Source organism: Barbus barbus (assembly GCF_936440315.1).
Source record: "Barbus barbus genome assembly, chromosome: 23".
Classification (NCBI taxonomy): Eukaryota; Metazoa; Chordata; class Actinopteri; order Cypriniformes; family Cyprinidae; genus Barbus; species Barbus barbus.
The window spans coordinates 8,397,754-8,415,415 of record NC_136751.1 but is presented as its reverse complement, the minus strand read 5'-3'; the positions used below and the strand labels follow the sequence as shown (position 1 = coordinate 8,415,415).

General features: G+C 38.4%; 1 protein-coding gene across 1 annotated transcript in view; it reads right to left on the bottom strand.

Moving 5' to 3' along the window:
* Nucleotides 1-17,662, bottom strand: part of kiaa1549lb (KIAA1549-like b) — a gene marked incomplete at both ends in the record, with an annotated part of 88,942 nt that overhangs the window by 33,637 nt on the left and 37,643 nt on the right. Inside the window, 10 exons of the mRNA XM_079373816.1 lie at nucleotides 2,785-2,820; nucleotides 3,070-3,233; nucleotides 5,925-6,096; nucleotides 6,861-7,012; nucleotides 8,635-8,694; nucleotides 11,621-11,789; nucleotides 11,992-12,125; nucleotides 13,156-13,375; nucleotides 15,325-15,440; nucleotides 17,116-17,589. Of these exons, the coding sequence (XP_079229942.1) occupies nucleotides 2,785-2,820; nucleotides 3,070-3,233; nucleotides 5,925-6,096; nucleotides 6,861-7,012; nucleotides 8,635-8,694; nucleotides 11,621-11,789; nucleotides 11,992-12,125; nucleotides 13,156-13,375; nucleotides 15,325-15,440; nucleotides 17,116-17,589 (1,697 nt within the window). The remainder of the gene's footprint in view (nucleotides 1-2,784; nucleotides 2,821-3,069; nucleotides 3,234-5,924; nucleotides 6,097-6,860; nucleotides 7,013-8,634; nucleotides 8,695-11,620; nucleotides 11,790-11,991; nucleotides 12,126-13,155; nucleotides 13,376-15,324; nucleotides 15,441-17,115; nucleotides 17,590-17,662) is intronic.

The following is a 17,662-nucleotide window of genomic DNA, read 5'->3' as shown; positions in this document are numbered from 1 at the left end:
TTCAGTTACAAAGGTGTCTGGTATAGGCATATGTGTTGTTTGTGTGTTTCCTTATTATATTAGCCTAGTGACCACTCGTTATTTGTATTAGTAAGCTCTAAATACTCATATTCGGGTGTTTGAATGTATCTCTGGTTTAATATCTGCTAGATGTCTCGTTCTTGATATCAAAATGATCTGCTCTTTATTTCTCAAACAATGATGTACACTGTGACCTCGTGAAATGCATCATTCTATTATTATGGTACTGTGGGAAGAATTACTCCGATCGAACAGAACAGTCATAAAACATGCAAATGAGGTGTCAAGTGAGACAAAGAAACACTTTCCCGCTGAAACTATGTGCCTTGTTATTGGTCGAACTGACCAGAAATGGGTGTAACTGGGTCAGATAAAACTTCTCCCACACCCAAAAGGCGCTCTCTTCTCTTCACCTTCGGTGCCCTGAACAGGCACATAACCGTGGAAACCTCGCAACTCCCCTTTCGGGGGGAGTCCGAACTTCTGGCAGTTTTGAGTTCAGTAACTTTGCCAATTTAACTTCGGACCCATCAACCCATGGCTGGAATAACGAAGCTTTCACTCCTAAAGGAATTCATCAAGAATTAAGAAACGCATTATAGATGCAGCAGGACACTTTACTGAGCATCAACAAACCAGTGCAAGTAACCGCTTGTTAACTATTTAGATGCGCTTCTAGGCTTCGACCCCTTTTGATTAAGGTGATGTAATTCTTTGATGGTTCTAACAGGTTGTGTTTAGCTGATGTGCAAATCCTCTCTCTCTCTCTTGCGCACGAGCGCGTGCTATCTTAGTTCAATGTTGCATATTCCCCTGTAGTGTAGCTTAATAAACATCCATATGTATTCACACTTGGTTGTCTATGTCTGCAGCTCACATAAACGAGGTCACTTTAACGTTCCGGTTTTGTTACATGCTAATGAGCGATGTATTAAGAAGGGAATTATTTTTCGTGACCAGAGAAATAATTTTCCTTAGAGTCAATAGACGATTGAAACTGTCCGTACTGCGGACAAACAAATAATTGTATTGTACTATTAATGCTACAGTTAATTCCTGAAGATGAATATGTAATGGATAACAACCCGTTATGATAAATTATGTTCCTCTCACTTTGAGCTAATTTGCTACAATATATATGTTGTAATAATACAATAAGTAGGCCACCCAGTAAGTAGTGTAAATATATGTTGCATCATATATTTTGTGTTATTACAATAAGGCAAATTGTTCTAAATCACAATATTGTTGCCAAACCCAGTAGGATATAAATACGTAATCTTAGAATAGTTACGCATTACTTATGAAATACTAACAGTGTAAATACTTCAATTTCCCAAGTCATTGCCCCCTTATTCCCCAATTGTTTCCATTTACCTACATGTATGTTCAGCTTTAAGTTATGCTGATGCGGAAAATCACGGACTCTACATAAACGTGATTTCAGAATATGTACCCTTTAGTTATAAAATACTTACAGTAGAAATGCTTTATAATTCCGCAGGTTATTACCCCCTTATTCCCCAAGCGTTGCATATTGTTCCCTTATACCTATGAGTAGGTACTGTGGAGGTACTCTATAGTTACAAATAGGTACGCTGTAAATTCTGTTTAATTATGCAGTACATTGCGGGCTGTAATCTAAAGCGTTACTGTTCATTTCAACATGCCGTTCAACAAAACACCATGATGAGGTATTGGTTCAAAACGTGTCCAATAACTTCTGCTGTCATTGGTTTAGATCCTAACCCATAACCGTAAGCCATTCTGAATCCACTGGCCTGGCATTGCTGTCCGGAAAACTAATGTGAAGAATGTCTGTGCAGCCCTGCAAATATATTCTAATAATAATTATAATACACTGCACATGTATAACAAATCCTCAGTTACTGTATAACTGAAGGCAAGGAGGCGTTATATAATGGTCAAGAAAATTTCAGGCAGTAGTTTGTCATTCATAGCAAATGATAAACTAGGCCAGAGGATGTATATGGGGAAAAAGCAGGTCAGATCATTATACCTAATAAATAAGACATATTTGACATTTATATAAGTGCTGCTGTCTGCATTTCTTTTAGAGAGGAGGATACATGTTTAATGGTTTTACACAATTGATGTATTAAATGCATTTTTATAACAAAGAGGTTTCTGTCTCTTCCACAGTCCCGCTAGCCTACTTCCAACTAAATCATCAGAGAATTTCTGACCTTATTCCTAAAATATTCAGCTTGTTTAGGCATACAAGCATGCAAAGGAACACACACAAATACACACACACGTACACACACATACAATCAGATCCTAATCTAGAAAAAAAATAATATTGACATAATATTCATAGGAATAGTTCACACAAAAATTATAGTTATTTTCAGTAAATATCATATCATGTCATTTTATCTAATTTTTTTGTAGAATGTCAAGGCGGCTCTTTGCCATACCATGAAAGCATGAAGTGTTCGTTTTGAAACTCTACATTCCTGTCTCCATTCACTTTCATTATATGGAAAAAGCAGCCAGCACACTTCACTGAACATCTCCTTTTATGGTCCACAAAAGAAATATAGTCTTACATGTTTGGAATGTCACACAGGTGAGTTAACAAAATAATTTAACTGTTTTGGGTGAACTAACCCTTTAATTGTGCAAAATCATTAGTACTTTGTCCCTGAGACCTGTCTACTCTACACATCATCCTTAACACTGTGTGCACATCAGAAGTCCAGAGCAGCAGGTGAGATGATTGAAGAGCTGAATAACTACCTGAGGGTAATAACCCACGTCTCTCCAGTAAGCAGTCTAAATGAGAGAAAACAGCATGAAGAGTCATCAATCATTTCTATCTCTCTCTCATACACTCTCTCGGGATGTATTCCCAGAGGCAAAGCAAGCAAAGCATGTAAGAGTTTGAGGAAAACTGTTGATGAAGCCACTGTAAAATATGCTGAGTGTACAAAATAGCATAATGAGTTATAATGAGAGTTAAAGAGCAAAGCGGTGCCTAATGGGAAATGGTCAAGCAGGATGTTTATCCAGTCACTGCCGTACCTTGACTCGAGGGTTGAAGTTTCCAATGGGATCGCTTTTGAAATCGCTCTTGTTTTTGTGGCACAGCACCGTGGTGATGATGATGATGATGAGGGTCACCACACCGATGGGTGCTAGCACTGCAGCGATGATCCACAGGTTGTTGGGTGGATTCTTCACTACGGCTGCATGGTGGGAAACACTGTTAGTCACATGAAATCTTTTACATATGACGCAAATTGTTAAAATAATTAATAAAAAAATTGTTAAAATAGTTCCAAAAAAATAAATGTAATTGGTGTTTATTAAAATCAAGTATATTTATCAAGTAAAGTCGTTCATTTAAAATTTCAGATCACATTTTCATTGTGAACCGAAATTGTAGTTGTTCTTTCTAATAGTCAACTACTTTTCAGATCATCATTTGGATCACTACATTCAGATCATGACAGGTGTCATGATGGTCACAGACAAGGAGGTTTGCCTTTAATTCATCAAACTGATTGCTGACACAAAAAAAAAATCACAGATCATGTTTTCAAGTCATTTAAGAGTTGATTTTGATTCAGACTAATTTAAGTATGCAGAATGTTCACAGAATCAAGTGGTGCGCAGATTTAGCATGTGAACAGAGCAATAAGCCAATCACAGTGCGATGGAGGCACTGACTCCTCCCACATGAAATGTTCTGGGTTCGATTCAAGTTAAGCTTTTTCAGCAGTGTACAATAGGTATCATAATGCTAATTACCGCAACACATATTTTGATCATATTTTTCCATATCTCAGTTGGAAAACAAAGTATCCTTAGTTATATACTGTATCTATATTTTTGTAAGTTAATCTTTTATAAATTAAGCAATTCTGCATACAGTAACATTGTTATAAGTAAAATTTAGTTCACACTTTATAATGGGTACATTTAACTACTATGCACTTTATTGTACTTATGTGAAATAAATAAATACATAAATAGATAAATAAATAAATGCTAGATACAACGTACAGTCAGGTCCATAAATATTGGGACATCGACACAATTCTAACATGTTTGGCTCTATACACCACCACAATGGATTTCAAATGAAACGAACAAGATGTGCTTTAACTGCAGACTGTCAGCTTTAATTTGAGGGTATTTACATCCAAATGTATGTGAACGGTGTAGGAATTACAACAGTTTGCATATGTGCCTCACACTTGTTAAGGGACCAAAAGTAATGGGACAATTGGCTTCTCAGCTGTTCCATGGCCAGGTGTGTGTTATTCCCTCATTATCCCAATTACAATGAGCAGATAAAAGGTCCAGAGTTCATTTCAAGTGTGCTATTTGCATTTGGAATCTGTTGCTGTCAACTGTCAAGATGAGATCCAAAGAGCTGTCACTATCAGTGAAGCAAGCCATCATTAGGCTGAAAAAACAAAAACCCATCAGAGAGATAGCAAACATTAGGCGTGGCCAAAACAACTGTTTGGAACATTCTTAAAAAGAAGGAACGCACCGGTGAGCTCAGCAACACCAAAAGACCCGGAAGACCACGGAAAACAACTGTGGTGGATGACCGAAGAATTCTTTCCCTGGTGAAGAAAACACCCTTCACAACAGTTGTCCAGATCAAGAACACTCTCCAAGAGGTAGGTGTATGTGTGTCAAAGTCAACAATCAAGAGAAGACTTCACCAGAGTGAATACAGAGGGTTCACCACAAGATGTAAACCATTGGTGAGCCTCGAAAACAGGAAGGCCAGATTAGAGTTTGCCAAACGACATCTAAAAAAGCCTTCACAGTTCTGGAACAACATCCTATGGACAGATGAGACCAAGATCAACTTGTACCAGAGTGATGTGAAGAGAAGAGTATGGAGAAGGAAAGAAACTGCTCATGATCCTAAGCATACCACCTCATCAGTGAAGCATGGTGGTGGTAGTGTCATGGTGTGGGCATGTACGGCTGCCAGTGGAACTGGTTCTCTTGTATTTATTGATGATGTGACTGCTGACAAAAGCAGCAGGATGAATTCTGAAGTGTTTCGGGCAATATTATCTGCTCATATTCAGCCAAATGCTTCAGAACTCACTGGACGGCGCTTCACAGTGCAGATGGACAATGACCCAAAGCATACTGCAAAAGCAACCAAAGAGTTTTTGAAGGGAAAGTAGTGGACTGTTATGCAATGGCCAAGTCAATCACCTGACCTGAATCCGATTTAGCATGCATTTCACTTGCTGAAGACAAAACTGAAGGGAAAATGCCCCAAGAACAAGCAGGAACTGAAGACGGTTGCAGTAGAGGCCTGGCAGAGCATCACCAGGGATGAAACCCAACGTCTGGTGATGTCTATGCGTTCCAGACTTCAGGCTGTAATTGACTGCAAAGGATTTGCAACCAAGTATTAAAAAGTGAAAGTTTGATTTATGATTATTATTCTGTCCCATTACTTTTGGTCCCTTAACAAGTGGGAGGCACATATGCAAACTGTTGTAATTCCTACACCGTTCACCTGATTTGGATGTAAATACCCTCAAATTAAAGCTGGCAGTCTGCAGTTAAAGCACATAGACTGTATTGTATTCATGCTGAATTGCAAATCGCTATTGAAGTTGTAGATTTGGTTAGGTGTAAGGGTGGGTTAAGGTGTAGGGGTATGGTAGACAGTGTAATTATTGACTACAGAAATTAATTACAGATATAATCGTAGGTATTTTTTAAATATAAGTACAATGTAAAAAACATATGTACAGGTATGTATACATTAGTGCATTGTATCAAATGATTTATTTAAATGTAAGTACATAGTACTTAAACGCACAAAATAAAGTGAGTCAAAAAATTCTAGAATTCTAGCAAGTAGAGAAAAAAAAGAAAGTAATTTTGACCTTCAGCCTGCAGTTGGACAAAGTATCCCAGCGTGAGCGCCATGGTCTGTGAGTCCACTGTGTTCAGAAGCTTGGCTGCAGATGTGCCAAGCAGTGGGGACCTATTTTGCTGGACGTAGTAGGTCATTTCAGCTGGGTTTTTTGGCCCATGTACACGCCTGATACTAACCATCTGAATGCAATGAAACACAGCTTGATCACTTCCTGTAGACACATTTTCCTTAACATAAACATAAACCTTAAAAGTTTAATTTTTTCCATCAAATAACCTACAGGAGGGAGACTGGGGGGTGTGGTGACACTATAAGATTAATTAATTAGAAATGAGCAACAGGGGTGAAATCATCATCATGCATGAACCCCTTCTGATGTAACAGAAATAGTTGTAGAGTAGAGGTTTCTGTGTGAAAATTTAAAGAATTCGTTGCTGGTCTATAATTGGATTAGTGCAGAAATTCAAGGAGAAATTCTGTCCATGTTACACACCCCACCAACTGTTACAAAGTCACATACAATATGTATTTTCGTCAATTCGATTCGACAATATTTAAACTAAACTGAGCTAGACAATGACATCTCTGAATTCAATAATGAAATGCCTTTAACTGAAAATTGAGTGTTTAATCTTATCATTGTACATTACTGACACTCTATCCTCCAATTTGATACTGTTAAGTGCTTTGACACAATCTGTATTATTAAAAGCGCTATATAAATAAAGGTGACTTGACAATACAATATAATACAAATGTTGCATTAATTCTTCTGAATAACAGATTCACATAACCTAATTAATACAAGTAAGAAATGACTAAAGTTGGGTCCAATTATGAGTCCTTTCTTATGGCATGTGAATGTGTTTTCCAAAATGTATTCTATTTTTACAGAATTATTTGTTTGCAATTAATTTGCAAAATTAATTATATTAGATCGTACCTGGACAGTGTAACTGCCCACTGTTGTTGCCCGCTTGAAGCGAATGCCTTGCTGGTGAGCCACCATGAAGAGCTCAGCCAAACGCTCCTCCATCAGACTAGCAAAACTCTGGTACTGTCCTTCTAGAGAGGAGTTTTCCACATCCTGAATCACTGCATAGACGTGGAGAGATGTTAAATGAAAGGGTTACTCAACTGTAGCAATTTTCGGTCCTCTGTTCTGCAGAGTTTAGCTCCAACTCATATCAAAAACACCTGAACATGCTAATCAAGGACTTCAGAATTACTACAATATTACAGGCAAAAATTTTATTTGTTCAGGGTTTGGAGTTAAAGGGATAGTTCACCCAAAAATGAAAATTCTGTTATTAATTACTCACCCTTATGTCGTTCCAAACCATTCATCTTCGGAACACAAATTAAGATATTTTGATGGAATCTGAGAGCTATCTGACCCTCCATAGACTGTAATAATGATATTACCACGTTCAACGATAGAAATGTAGCAAGGACATCTGTCTATGTGACATGAGGGGTTAAACCATAATTTTATGAAGCTACGAGAATATTTTTTGTGCGCAAAGGAAACAATGAGCGTTGTTTACGTTCAGCATGAGCGCACGGTCTACCGAACATAAACAATGCTGATTACGTTCAGCGAAAGCATGTGCATGCTGAACATAAAAAATGCTGATTATGTTGATTATGTTCTGGGGTACTCTACAAAATGGCGGAAGACGGTAAGTCGGGGAATTGCTGAATTATGTTTTTTTGTTTTCTTTGCGCATAAAAAGTATTTGTGTAGCTTCGTAATATTACGGTTGAACCCGGTTTCACATGGACTATTTTACCGATGCCCTTGTTACGTTTCTGTGCCTTGATCATGGTAATATCTGTGCTGTCTATGGGATGGTCAGAGAGCTCTCAGATTCCATCAAAAATATCTTAATTTGTGTTCTGAAGATGAACAAATGTCTTACAGGTTTGGAACGACATGAGGGTGAGTAATTAATGACAGAATTTTCATTTTTGGATGAACTAACCCTTTAAACTCTGCAGGACGGTGAACCACGAGGACCAGAGTTGCTGCTGAACCTGACTGCAGTCTTGTGCACACTAGTTACTTCTTGTGCACACTAGTTACTTCTTAATGGTGTAGATCTTTGTCAGTATCAGAGTAAGTCCAGAGAAACCTCAAAGAGTTCCTGAGTACTAGCATTACTAAAGACAGCATTACTCAAATCTTGATTAACTATGAATAATTAGATTATGCTGAGACGGTTCAGAAGATTGATGTGTTTGATGTGTTTACAAAGAACAGAAAGAAAGATAAATGATCTAATCTTGCCATAGAAGAACAGCATGTTACTATACAAATCCACTGGAGTAAATTGCTTGAGTATTTTTCATGCAAGACAAAATGTGTGTAATATATCACAACAAAGCAAAAAAGAACATCAGTTATTGTTTATTTGTGAATTCTTTATTTGTTAAGTATAAGCATATACTATAGATGATCTTAAAGTAGACAGACCCGAAGTAAAAACCACAAAACCAATGCTGATTTTATACCACATCGCTCTATATAACAGGGATGGGAGTGAAAATCATCTTTCATAATGGAGGAACTATGGAAATATCAGTCATCCAGAACAGAAGTGGTGGGCGGATGTCAGAAATGTCAACAGAGCAAACAGAAAATAAACAAATTTCACTCTAAATCAAGCTCAATCACTCATATGGCTAGTAATGAACAACATCAGTGAGACGATTACCTGTGATTATCCAAAATGGCCTGGTTGCTACAGATGTGTTAAGGTTGTGGTATTCCAGAGCTGCAGAGGAAAGATAATAAGAGGGAAGAGAAAGAAAGCAAGAGAAACTGTTGTAGAGAGGGAGAATAGATAAGAAAGCTTATTTCCAAAGACACTGCTTTGATCCTGGGTCCAGAGGCTTAGCTGAGCACATCTACTCTCCAGCAGACAGTACAGAGAGTCTAGCCGCATTTCCCAAATGAAACCTTTACTCAATTGCATACTGTCAGTGTGATTAAAGGCTCTGGCTGACATCCTGTCTTCAAGGCAGAATTACTAAGCAGCCTGTAAAATTTCAACAGCTGTTGAATTACTCCACTAAGGTCTACTAAGGTCTAATCTGAGGAACAGCAGCCTAAGTGTTTTGACCAGTATTTCATCATATTTTTTATATATATATATATTCAAAATTTTAAAAGAACAACGTTTCGGTCCAAAGACCTTCGTCAGGCAAACACATACAAGCAAAAGCAACAGCTCAATAAGTACTAAGGCTACGTCCACACGAAGCCAGATTTCTCCCTATCCGATCTTTTTTTTTGCCTCAAATTCCGTAAACACGGAGTCGTCTCAGGAAATATCTGCGTACACACAGAATCACTGAATCCGACTGAAAACGATGTAGTACACATGCCAGACCAATATGTGGCGCTGTAATTCTGCCACAGAGATACACAAAAAAACAGAGAAGAAGACTTGGACCATGTGCGTAAACCTTGCGCGCTGAATACAAACTAACACACAAAGCAGAAGATTTTGCTTTAATAAAGTTAATGAGCTCAGTGGGTTCTGCAGCACGAACACAGGCACGTAGTCTGACATTGTTGTTGTTGTTGTCGCTATTATGTGACGTAGCGGTGTCTGATTAGGGGCGAGACGTGGGCTGATGACATCATCGTTTCAGAAAATATACGGATTCGCCGTCCACACGAAAACGTGAAAACGGCGTTTTCAAATTTATCCACCCTGGGACCCGGTTTCAAAAATTATCGCTTTCACTCTTCGAAAACGCCGGATTCGTGTGGACGAAATGCCTATACGGTAAAAAATGTATGCGTATACAGCGAAACGCGTCGCTTCTTCATGTGGACGGGGCCTAAGATTCAAGCAGAGTTCCAATTGATTGCACCTGTTGGTAATCAAGGTCAATCATGTGAGCAACTATATCACAATAAAATTGTTTGGATGTGCTTACTCTCACCTTTCTTTTATGCAAAACGATAATAAAACCAATGACGAAAATACCAAAAAACAATTTTTCAATTTTAAAATGTATTAGCATCTGTTAATTTAAACATGTAACATATACAGTATCTCACAGAAGTGAGTACACCCCTCACATTTTTGTAAATATTTTATGATATCTTTTCATGTGTCAACACTGAAGAAATGACACTTTGCTACAATGTAAAGTAGTGAGTGTAACATTGTAAATTTGCTGTCCCCTCAAAATAACTCAACACACAGCCATTAATGTCTAAACCGCTGGCCAAAAAAGTGAGTACACCCCTAAGTGAAAATGTCCAAATTGGGCCCAAAGTGTCAATATTTTGTGTGGCCATCATTATTTTCCAGCACTGCCTTAACCCTCTTGGGCATGAAGTTCACCAGAGCTTCACAGGTTGCCACTGGAGTCCTCTTCTACTCCTACATGATGAAATCCCGGAGCTGGTGGATGTTAGAGACCTTGCGCTCCTCCACCTTCCATTTGAGGATGCCCCACAGATGCTCAATAGGGTTTAGGTCTGGAGACGTGCTTGGCCAGTCCAACACCTTTATCCTCAGATTCTTTAGCAAGGCAGTGGTCGTCTTGGAGGTGTGTTTGGGGTCGTTATTATGTTGGAATACTGCCCTACGGCTCAGTCTCTGATTCAGTATGTCACAGTACATGTTGGCATACATGGTTCCCTCAATGAACTGTAGCTCCCCAGTGCCGGCAGCACTCATGCAGCCCCAGCCCATGACACTCCCACCACCATGCTTGACTGTAGGCAAGACAAACTTGTCTTTGCACTCATCACCTGGTTGCTGCCACACACGCTTGACACCATCTGAACCAAATAAGTTTATCTTGCTCTCATCAGCCCAACAGGACATGGTTCCAGTAATCCATTTCGTTAGTCTGCTTGTCTTCAGCAAACTGTTTGAGGGCTTTCTTGTGCATCATCTTTAGAAGAGGCTTCCTTCTGGGACGACAGCCATACAGACCAATTTGATGAAGTGTGCGGCGTATGGTCTGAGCACTGACAGGCTGGCCCCCACACCCCTTCAACCTCTGCAGCAATGCTGGCAGCACTCATACGTCTATTTCTCAAACACAACCTCTGGAAATGACACTGAGCATGTGTACTCAACTTCTTTGGTCGAAATGACCTAACAGTCAGCATGAGCAAAACTGTGACAATAAGGTGTGTGATATTCTCACCATCTCATTACAGTTGCATGTGGAACCATGTTCTTTCTACACACACACACACACACGAGTGTATCTGGGATTCCCTACTGTTAATTATTATTCCCTGTAATTGGCTTCGATGTGCGTACTGTGTCCTGGCCCGTGTATGCATGAACCCGTTTCCACCTCCTGTGAACACTACAAACCAAATAGAAACCACTTCATCTCTCTGGTAGAGAGTAATTGGTCTTATTATCTCTGTTCAGATGATCATCAGATGATCATGTCTGAAAACCGTATTTAGCATTAATGCTGTGTGTGTGTGTGTGTGTTTTTCGTTCAGATTTACAAAAATTTGAACATAAAAAATTAAGCATACTGAATCCTACTCTGAATTATATAACTATCTTTATTATTGATTATATGTAAATTCTGAATCCTTTACTAACACTTTTCCCAAAAGGAATACAAAAGGAAATAAAAAGTGTAACAATTGCATATGTGTATAACTGTATCTATTCGTATAACTGAGGAATGCCAGGGAGAACTTACGCTCAGCTGTGATCAGTGGAGGGTAAAACAGGAAGTAACCGACAAGCTCGGCAGTCAGTTGGCTGAGAAGGTTAGTGGCAGTTGTGCCATTGAGAGTGACACTGCCATTATGCACCACATAAATCAGAGATACAGCAGGAGAACCCATAGACTGTGAGGTGCTCAAGATCTGTGAGAAAAGAGGAGCGAGAAACAGAAAAAAAGTATATTTTACTAGTTCTCAGACTGACCTTTTTCTCAAAATCAACAAAATAGAATTATCAACATTTTTCCCCAAAAAACAAAACAAAACAAAACAAAAAAACTCCTCATTTGACACACAAAATAAACAAAAGGTAAAATAAAGATAATTAAAGTTAAGGCCCTCCCACCTGTACAGTGAGACCGCTGTGTGAGTTCAACACTACAGCCTCTGCTTCAGCAAAAGCATTCTCCAGTCTCTGCTCCATCATCTGAGTAAATCTGCAGGACCTGAGGTCATCTCCTGGCCCTACAAACCTCAGAACTACACACATACATACACAAGGATATGCGCATAAAAGAAACCATATGAAAAGAAGCTGCTGAAACATGCAGAGCATATTCCGTTATGTGCACTGCACAAAAATTTCAAAAGTACTTTATTTTATTATGCTGTGGCATTGCTGAATGCTTGATTCTGATTCAAGATGTAATTAGGCAACATCACTAGCAAAACTCAGCCCTGCCGTGAATCAGCTGTAGGGACAGGACTATCTACTAATGGTCTATTATACTAGTAACATTTCAGAATAAAGGTACCAGTTGTTAACATTAGTTAAGCACATTAGTTAACATGAACTACCAGTGACAATACTTGTAAACTGATCATAATTTTCCAAGGCCAATTCCGATGGCCAATATTTTTTTCTTAGTTTAATCAATATGAAAGAACAAAAGAGTACATGAACACGATCAAGATATATATTTGCTCTTTTATAGGCCATAATAGCCTTAAAAAAAATTAATTAATACAAACTTGCAGCTATTTGTAATGAGATGTAACCACTGCATTTTAATCACAATCCAAAGACGAATACATTAAAAAAGAACCAATATTAAAATAAGAAGTTCTATGTGCTAATATTATTTAATTAGTGCATTAACTATAGTGAACCGATGGATCTTAGTTTGAGACTGTCTTAAAGAAATAAACCTATGGGGATCATTCGCTACATTCCAAGCCATATGATAGTTTGCAGGCCAAAAATTCATTATTCACTAAAAATCTTCACTTCACTGCAGCTCTAAGATCAAATGTGCCAACGTGATACACAACATTTCATTTATAAAACACCTGAGAACCAATTAAGCTTGATTTAAATGACATTTAACCTGAGCCTTGTTTTCAAAAATAGCTTGCACCTGGAGAAATAGTATTTAGGGTGAAAACTAGCCCAGTCTCTAAACAGTTTTGTAAGGACCATGTCTGCATTCTTAAACGGATATGGAAAAATGATATGTGTGGCAGCATTTGCATATTAGTGTGGTGACAGAGAATAAGCGGTGAGTCTGACCTGTCTTCAGCATCATTGAGATGGCAGGGCTGGGTCTCCAGGGGACTGCTGGGATGGGAATCGCCTGCACCAGTGGCACAAACTGCCGGATGTCTGCCATCAATCTCTCAATACCATAGACACTCAGAGCCTCCACCACCACCGATGCAGTGTACACCATCTCTCCATGGGTCACATAGAAACCGACCGTCACATTAGGTACACTAGAGATGCTCTCAATCTGAAGGTGGAAATATACAGGAAACATTATTATTAAAGATGCATTCTGTAGTTTGGTGCTAAACCACCCCACTGCACGTTGAGCGCGCTTGCGCGCGTCTATAATTAAATAACAAACTTGCACGCTCAAACATATATGTCTGTATAAGGGCGTTTCTTCAACTAGGGGCACTTTTAGCCTTGTGAAGTTGAATAAAAAAAACTTGTTCAAAAGTCACGTAACACAGTCTCATAAGTTTAAATAATTTGTCTAGTTTTAAGGTCTGTTAGAGGACAAATTTAGATTACAAGAGAAATTGTTAATATTTAAAAAAAATTACGACCTGCAAAGAACATAAACATAAAAAGAACATAAAAGTGCCCATAGTCTAAGAATCACCCATAAATCCAATTAAGCTACTAGGTAGTATCAGTAGCATCCATTCAGGTTGTAGCGGTATTTGACAGAGAGACGGCCGCTTTCCCGTGAGTGGGAGTGGTTTCAGTGCCGACAGCGGACACGCCCCAGCGTTTGAGAGTAGAGAGTCCTGCTTATTTTTCAAAGATTTTGATAACTTATTTTAGTTACTTGCCTTTTTTTTTTTTTTTTTATCATTCAAATTTGGCTGTGTGGTTAATGACACATTTTTCTTTTGTGTGATAAACTCAGAACACATATTTTAATATCACTTTACACTGACTTTAATGTTATGTTCTTACTTTAAAATAATAATAATGGCTAAATCAAAACCCCTGTAGTTCCCTCAATCAACAATTTGATGAGCCACAAACTTTTCAGTTCTCCCTGGATTGCTTCCAACATAAGGACTGCACTGACATCAAAGCCTTTATCTTGGGATAAACAGGCAGAAAAAGCTCAGTAACTGAATAGCCTAAGATGTAACTGAGGGGTGACTGATAACAGTATTCTATTTCCATTTTGACCCAATTTATCGTGTGCATCTTTTTATTTATTTTTATTTTTTTGCTCCTCCTATAGTAAGGTTTGACTCTGCCTGACAAGGATTGTGTGTTTGGTTGTGTTAGGTGTCAGTGTTTAGCAGATTAGCCTAGCTAGCCTTGACTTTAGGGGAAGTCGTGGCCTAATGGTTAGAGAGTCGGACTCGTAATCGAAAGGTTGCGGGTTCGAGTCCCCGTCCGGCAGGGATTGTAGGTGGGGGGAGTGAATGTACAGCGCTCTCTCCACCCTCAATACCACGACTGAGGTGCCCTTGAGCAAGGCACCGAACCCCCAACTGCTCCCCGGGCGCTGCAGCATGGCTGCCCACTGCTCCGGGTGTGTGTGTGTGTGTGTGTGTGTGTGTGTGTGTGTGTGTGTGTGTGTGTGTGTGCATTTGTTCACTATTCACTGCTGTGTGTGTGCACTTGGATGGGTTAAACGCAGAGCACCAATTTCGAGTATGGGTCACCATACTTGACAATACGTCACGACTTACTGACGTACTAAAATACGTCAGGGACACATCTGAAGTAAACATATATTAAAATGAGAAAGAGAAGATGGAAAGCTGCTGAAAACATAATGGTGTGCAAAACAAATCTTTTAACAAGGGATTGGTACTCTTAATGATAAAATGTGTGCAACATTTATACAGCAATAAATAAATATTTATATTATAGTAGATGTTTTATCTTTTTGGAGTGTTTAAAACCAGGTGAAAAGTATTTATATTTTTCTTGCACTTTCAGAGCAATCAGTCACATGGGTTTTACAGCCTGGTTATTGGTTAAAACACTAACTCTGCAGGTATATTAAAACTTAAGTATGGGTTTGCTAATGTTAAGATATAGATGTGTGAATGAAGGGGTCGGATTTAAAGGGTAGATCTTGTGGAAGTTATATCAAGACAGCAAACACTGCTTGAAGCAAAAAGTCATTTGTGTTGGTGCATACTTGATGCAGAACAAACTGTAAGCGAAGACTGTGTTATAAATTCATGAAGTGCAAACCTTAGCCTGAACAGTGCTGTCATTCAAGGCCTTTTTCAGAGCTTGAGTAAACCCTCGAGGGAGATTCTGCTTCAAAATACTGTCTAGACGACTCCTCCGTAACTGTATGGACATCACTGTCATTGACAGAAAAAAAAAAATGAAAAATGCATTGAAAAATATACGTTTTATGCTCAAATAAAACCATTTGATCAGGAAGAACGATTACGAAAATGTGCCATGGTAACCATAGTTTTTCGACAAAACAAAATATGCAGCTACTGTTACTACTAAACACTCTTGATCAATTATCTGCAAACATTGTTATAATCATTCTGTGAGATTTAAAAAAAAAAAAATTTAATATTTTTTTTTGCCACTTTTATTTATAAGGCAGTTGAAGAGGTGGGAAGGGTTAGGACTGGCAAATTACATGGGTATTGAACCTTTGCAGGGAGCTTGATTGACAGACAATCTGACCAATCAAAACGCCAATTATGCCATTGTTTCTGACAACCAAACCAGACAGTAGAGTAGATTAACTTGGGTTGACTTAAACTTGAAAAACAATGTGTATTGACATCTTTGCGAAAGGTCAATTGAACGTGTTTCATAATTGATCAACTTTACAAATTTATTGAACTGAAACTGATTTGAGCAAAATAATGACAATTGTCTTTTTAGAGCTTCTTGACAGCAGAATTTGAATTTGTCTCATATTTGAAGAATTTGATTCTGTTATTTTCCTGATTATTACTGAAGCTGCTTTGGAACAATCTGTATTGTATAAAACATTAATTAAATAAAGGTGACTTGACTTGAGCTAGATATAGTCTGTAAGAGCACATACTATAAGAACCAGGTCACTTCTCCGGTTCTTTGTGATTATGGCTAATTTCTTTCACAGAAAGAACTGTGGTATTTTGTCATATGTATGGTTACCATGGTACATTTCTGTTATAGTAATTTTGCAAGGCATTTGCATACACCTGTTTGCAGTGCTCACTGAAATTTACAGTAATACTGTAGTCAGGATCAGTTCATCCAAAGCCCGGTCTACACCTGGCATTAAGATGTGTAAGAAATTAAAGTGTTTGCTCTCTGAATCCTTTTCCATTGTCTACTTTTACGTTCATAACTAAATTGCATGAGCTTATTTTGCAATATTAGATTGAAAGATCAGAAAAGCCCATACATACACCAACCCATAGACGTTTCCCTCAAATAAATTGAATTAAATAATGAACAAAATAGACAGATAAAAAAAAAAAAAGAAAAAACGGGTATAAACTCGAACGTGTCTCCTCAACTTGTTATGACCCGATCATCCAAAATGCATCTTATTATCAGGTGTAAACAGGGCCCAAGTCAAGACAGGAAGAAGGTTCATTTCAAGTCAAGACCTAGTCCACATGCTCCCAAATCCATCATGGAAATATGCTCTGGGAGTAATATAACACTGATACAGTAGCACCTACATGATCTGTCATGATAACAAATAGCTTTCATCATTAATTAAACATGTACAGGTAGATTTATTAAGCATGAATGATGACAGCAGTGGCAGATGACAGTAAATGTTGTAGTACTTGAAACTGAACTCAATCTTGAGTTCGAGTCTAAGACCTTATTTTCATTGTCTTGATCTTGTCAATGACTTGGGAACATGTGGACTTAACTAGGAATCAACCCACTTCTGGTCTCAGTCTTGACTCAGACTTGAATGAGCTGGTCTTGAATACAACACTGATTTACAGTACAACAATTTTCGGTCATTTCATAAAGATCACTATTTGATCTGAGCAATCACACCTGTTTTTATCCATATCTTGTCAGTGATGTTACATCTTAGCATTGAGGCTTCAGTTGCAGCAGCTCTTGGAGTTCCTAAATTGCTTTTTGAAGAGTCCAACTTAGTGCTCTGTGAGGTGGAGTCAGGCAGGATTCTAGGTGTTGTCTTTGGAGATTGTGTAGTTGTAGTTCTTATAGTTGACCTAGGTGTTTTGGAGTGTCGTTTAGCAGCAGATGATTGGGTAGTGCTAATCTGGTTTGTGGTTGTTGTAAAGGGAATGCTGGTTGTGTTAACAGTATTGCTGTTAAATATTGTAGGTTGAGATACAATAGTGGTTGCAATGTCTGGTCGTTCTCGTTGTCTGTCCACAGCTGTAGCTGAAGGTCTATTGGGTGCAGCATTGTTTCTCTGCTTAGGTGAAATCAATCTGCTAGAATCAGGGTCTGCAGCTCTTGAGGCTGCAGGTGCCACCAGCTCGGATATCCACTCAAACTCTGAAACAAAAAAACACAGAAAGGTGTGAGGTGACTGTATAAAATCTGAGGACAAAGATGGTGAAGTGATGAT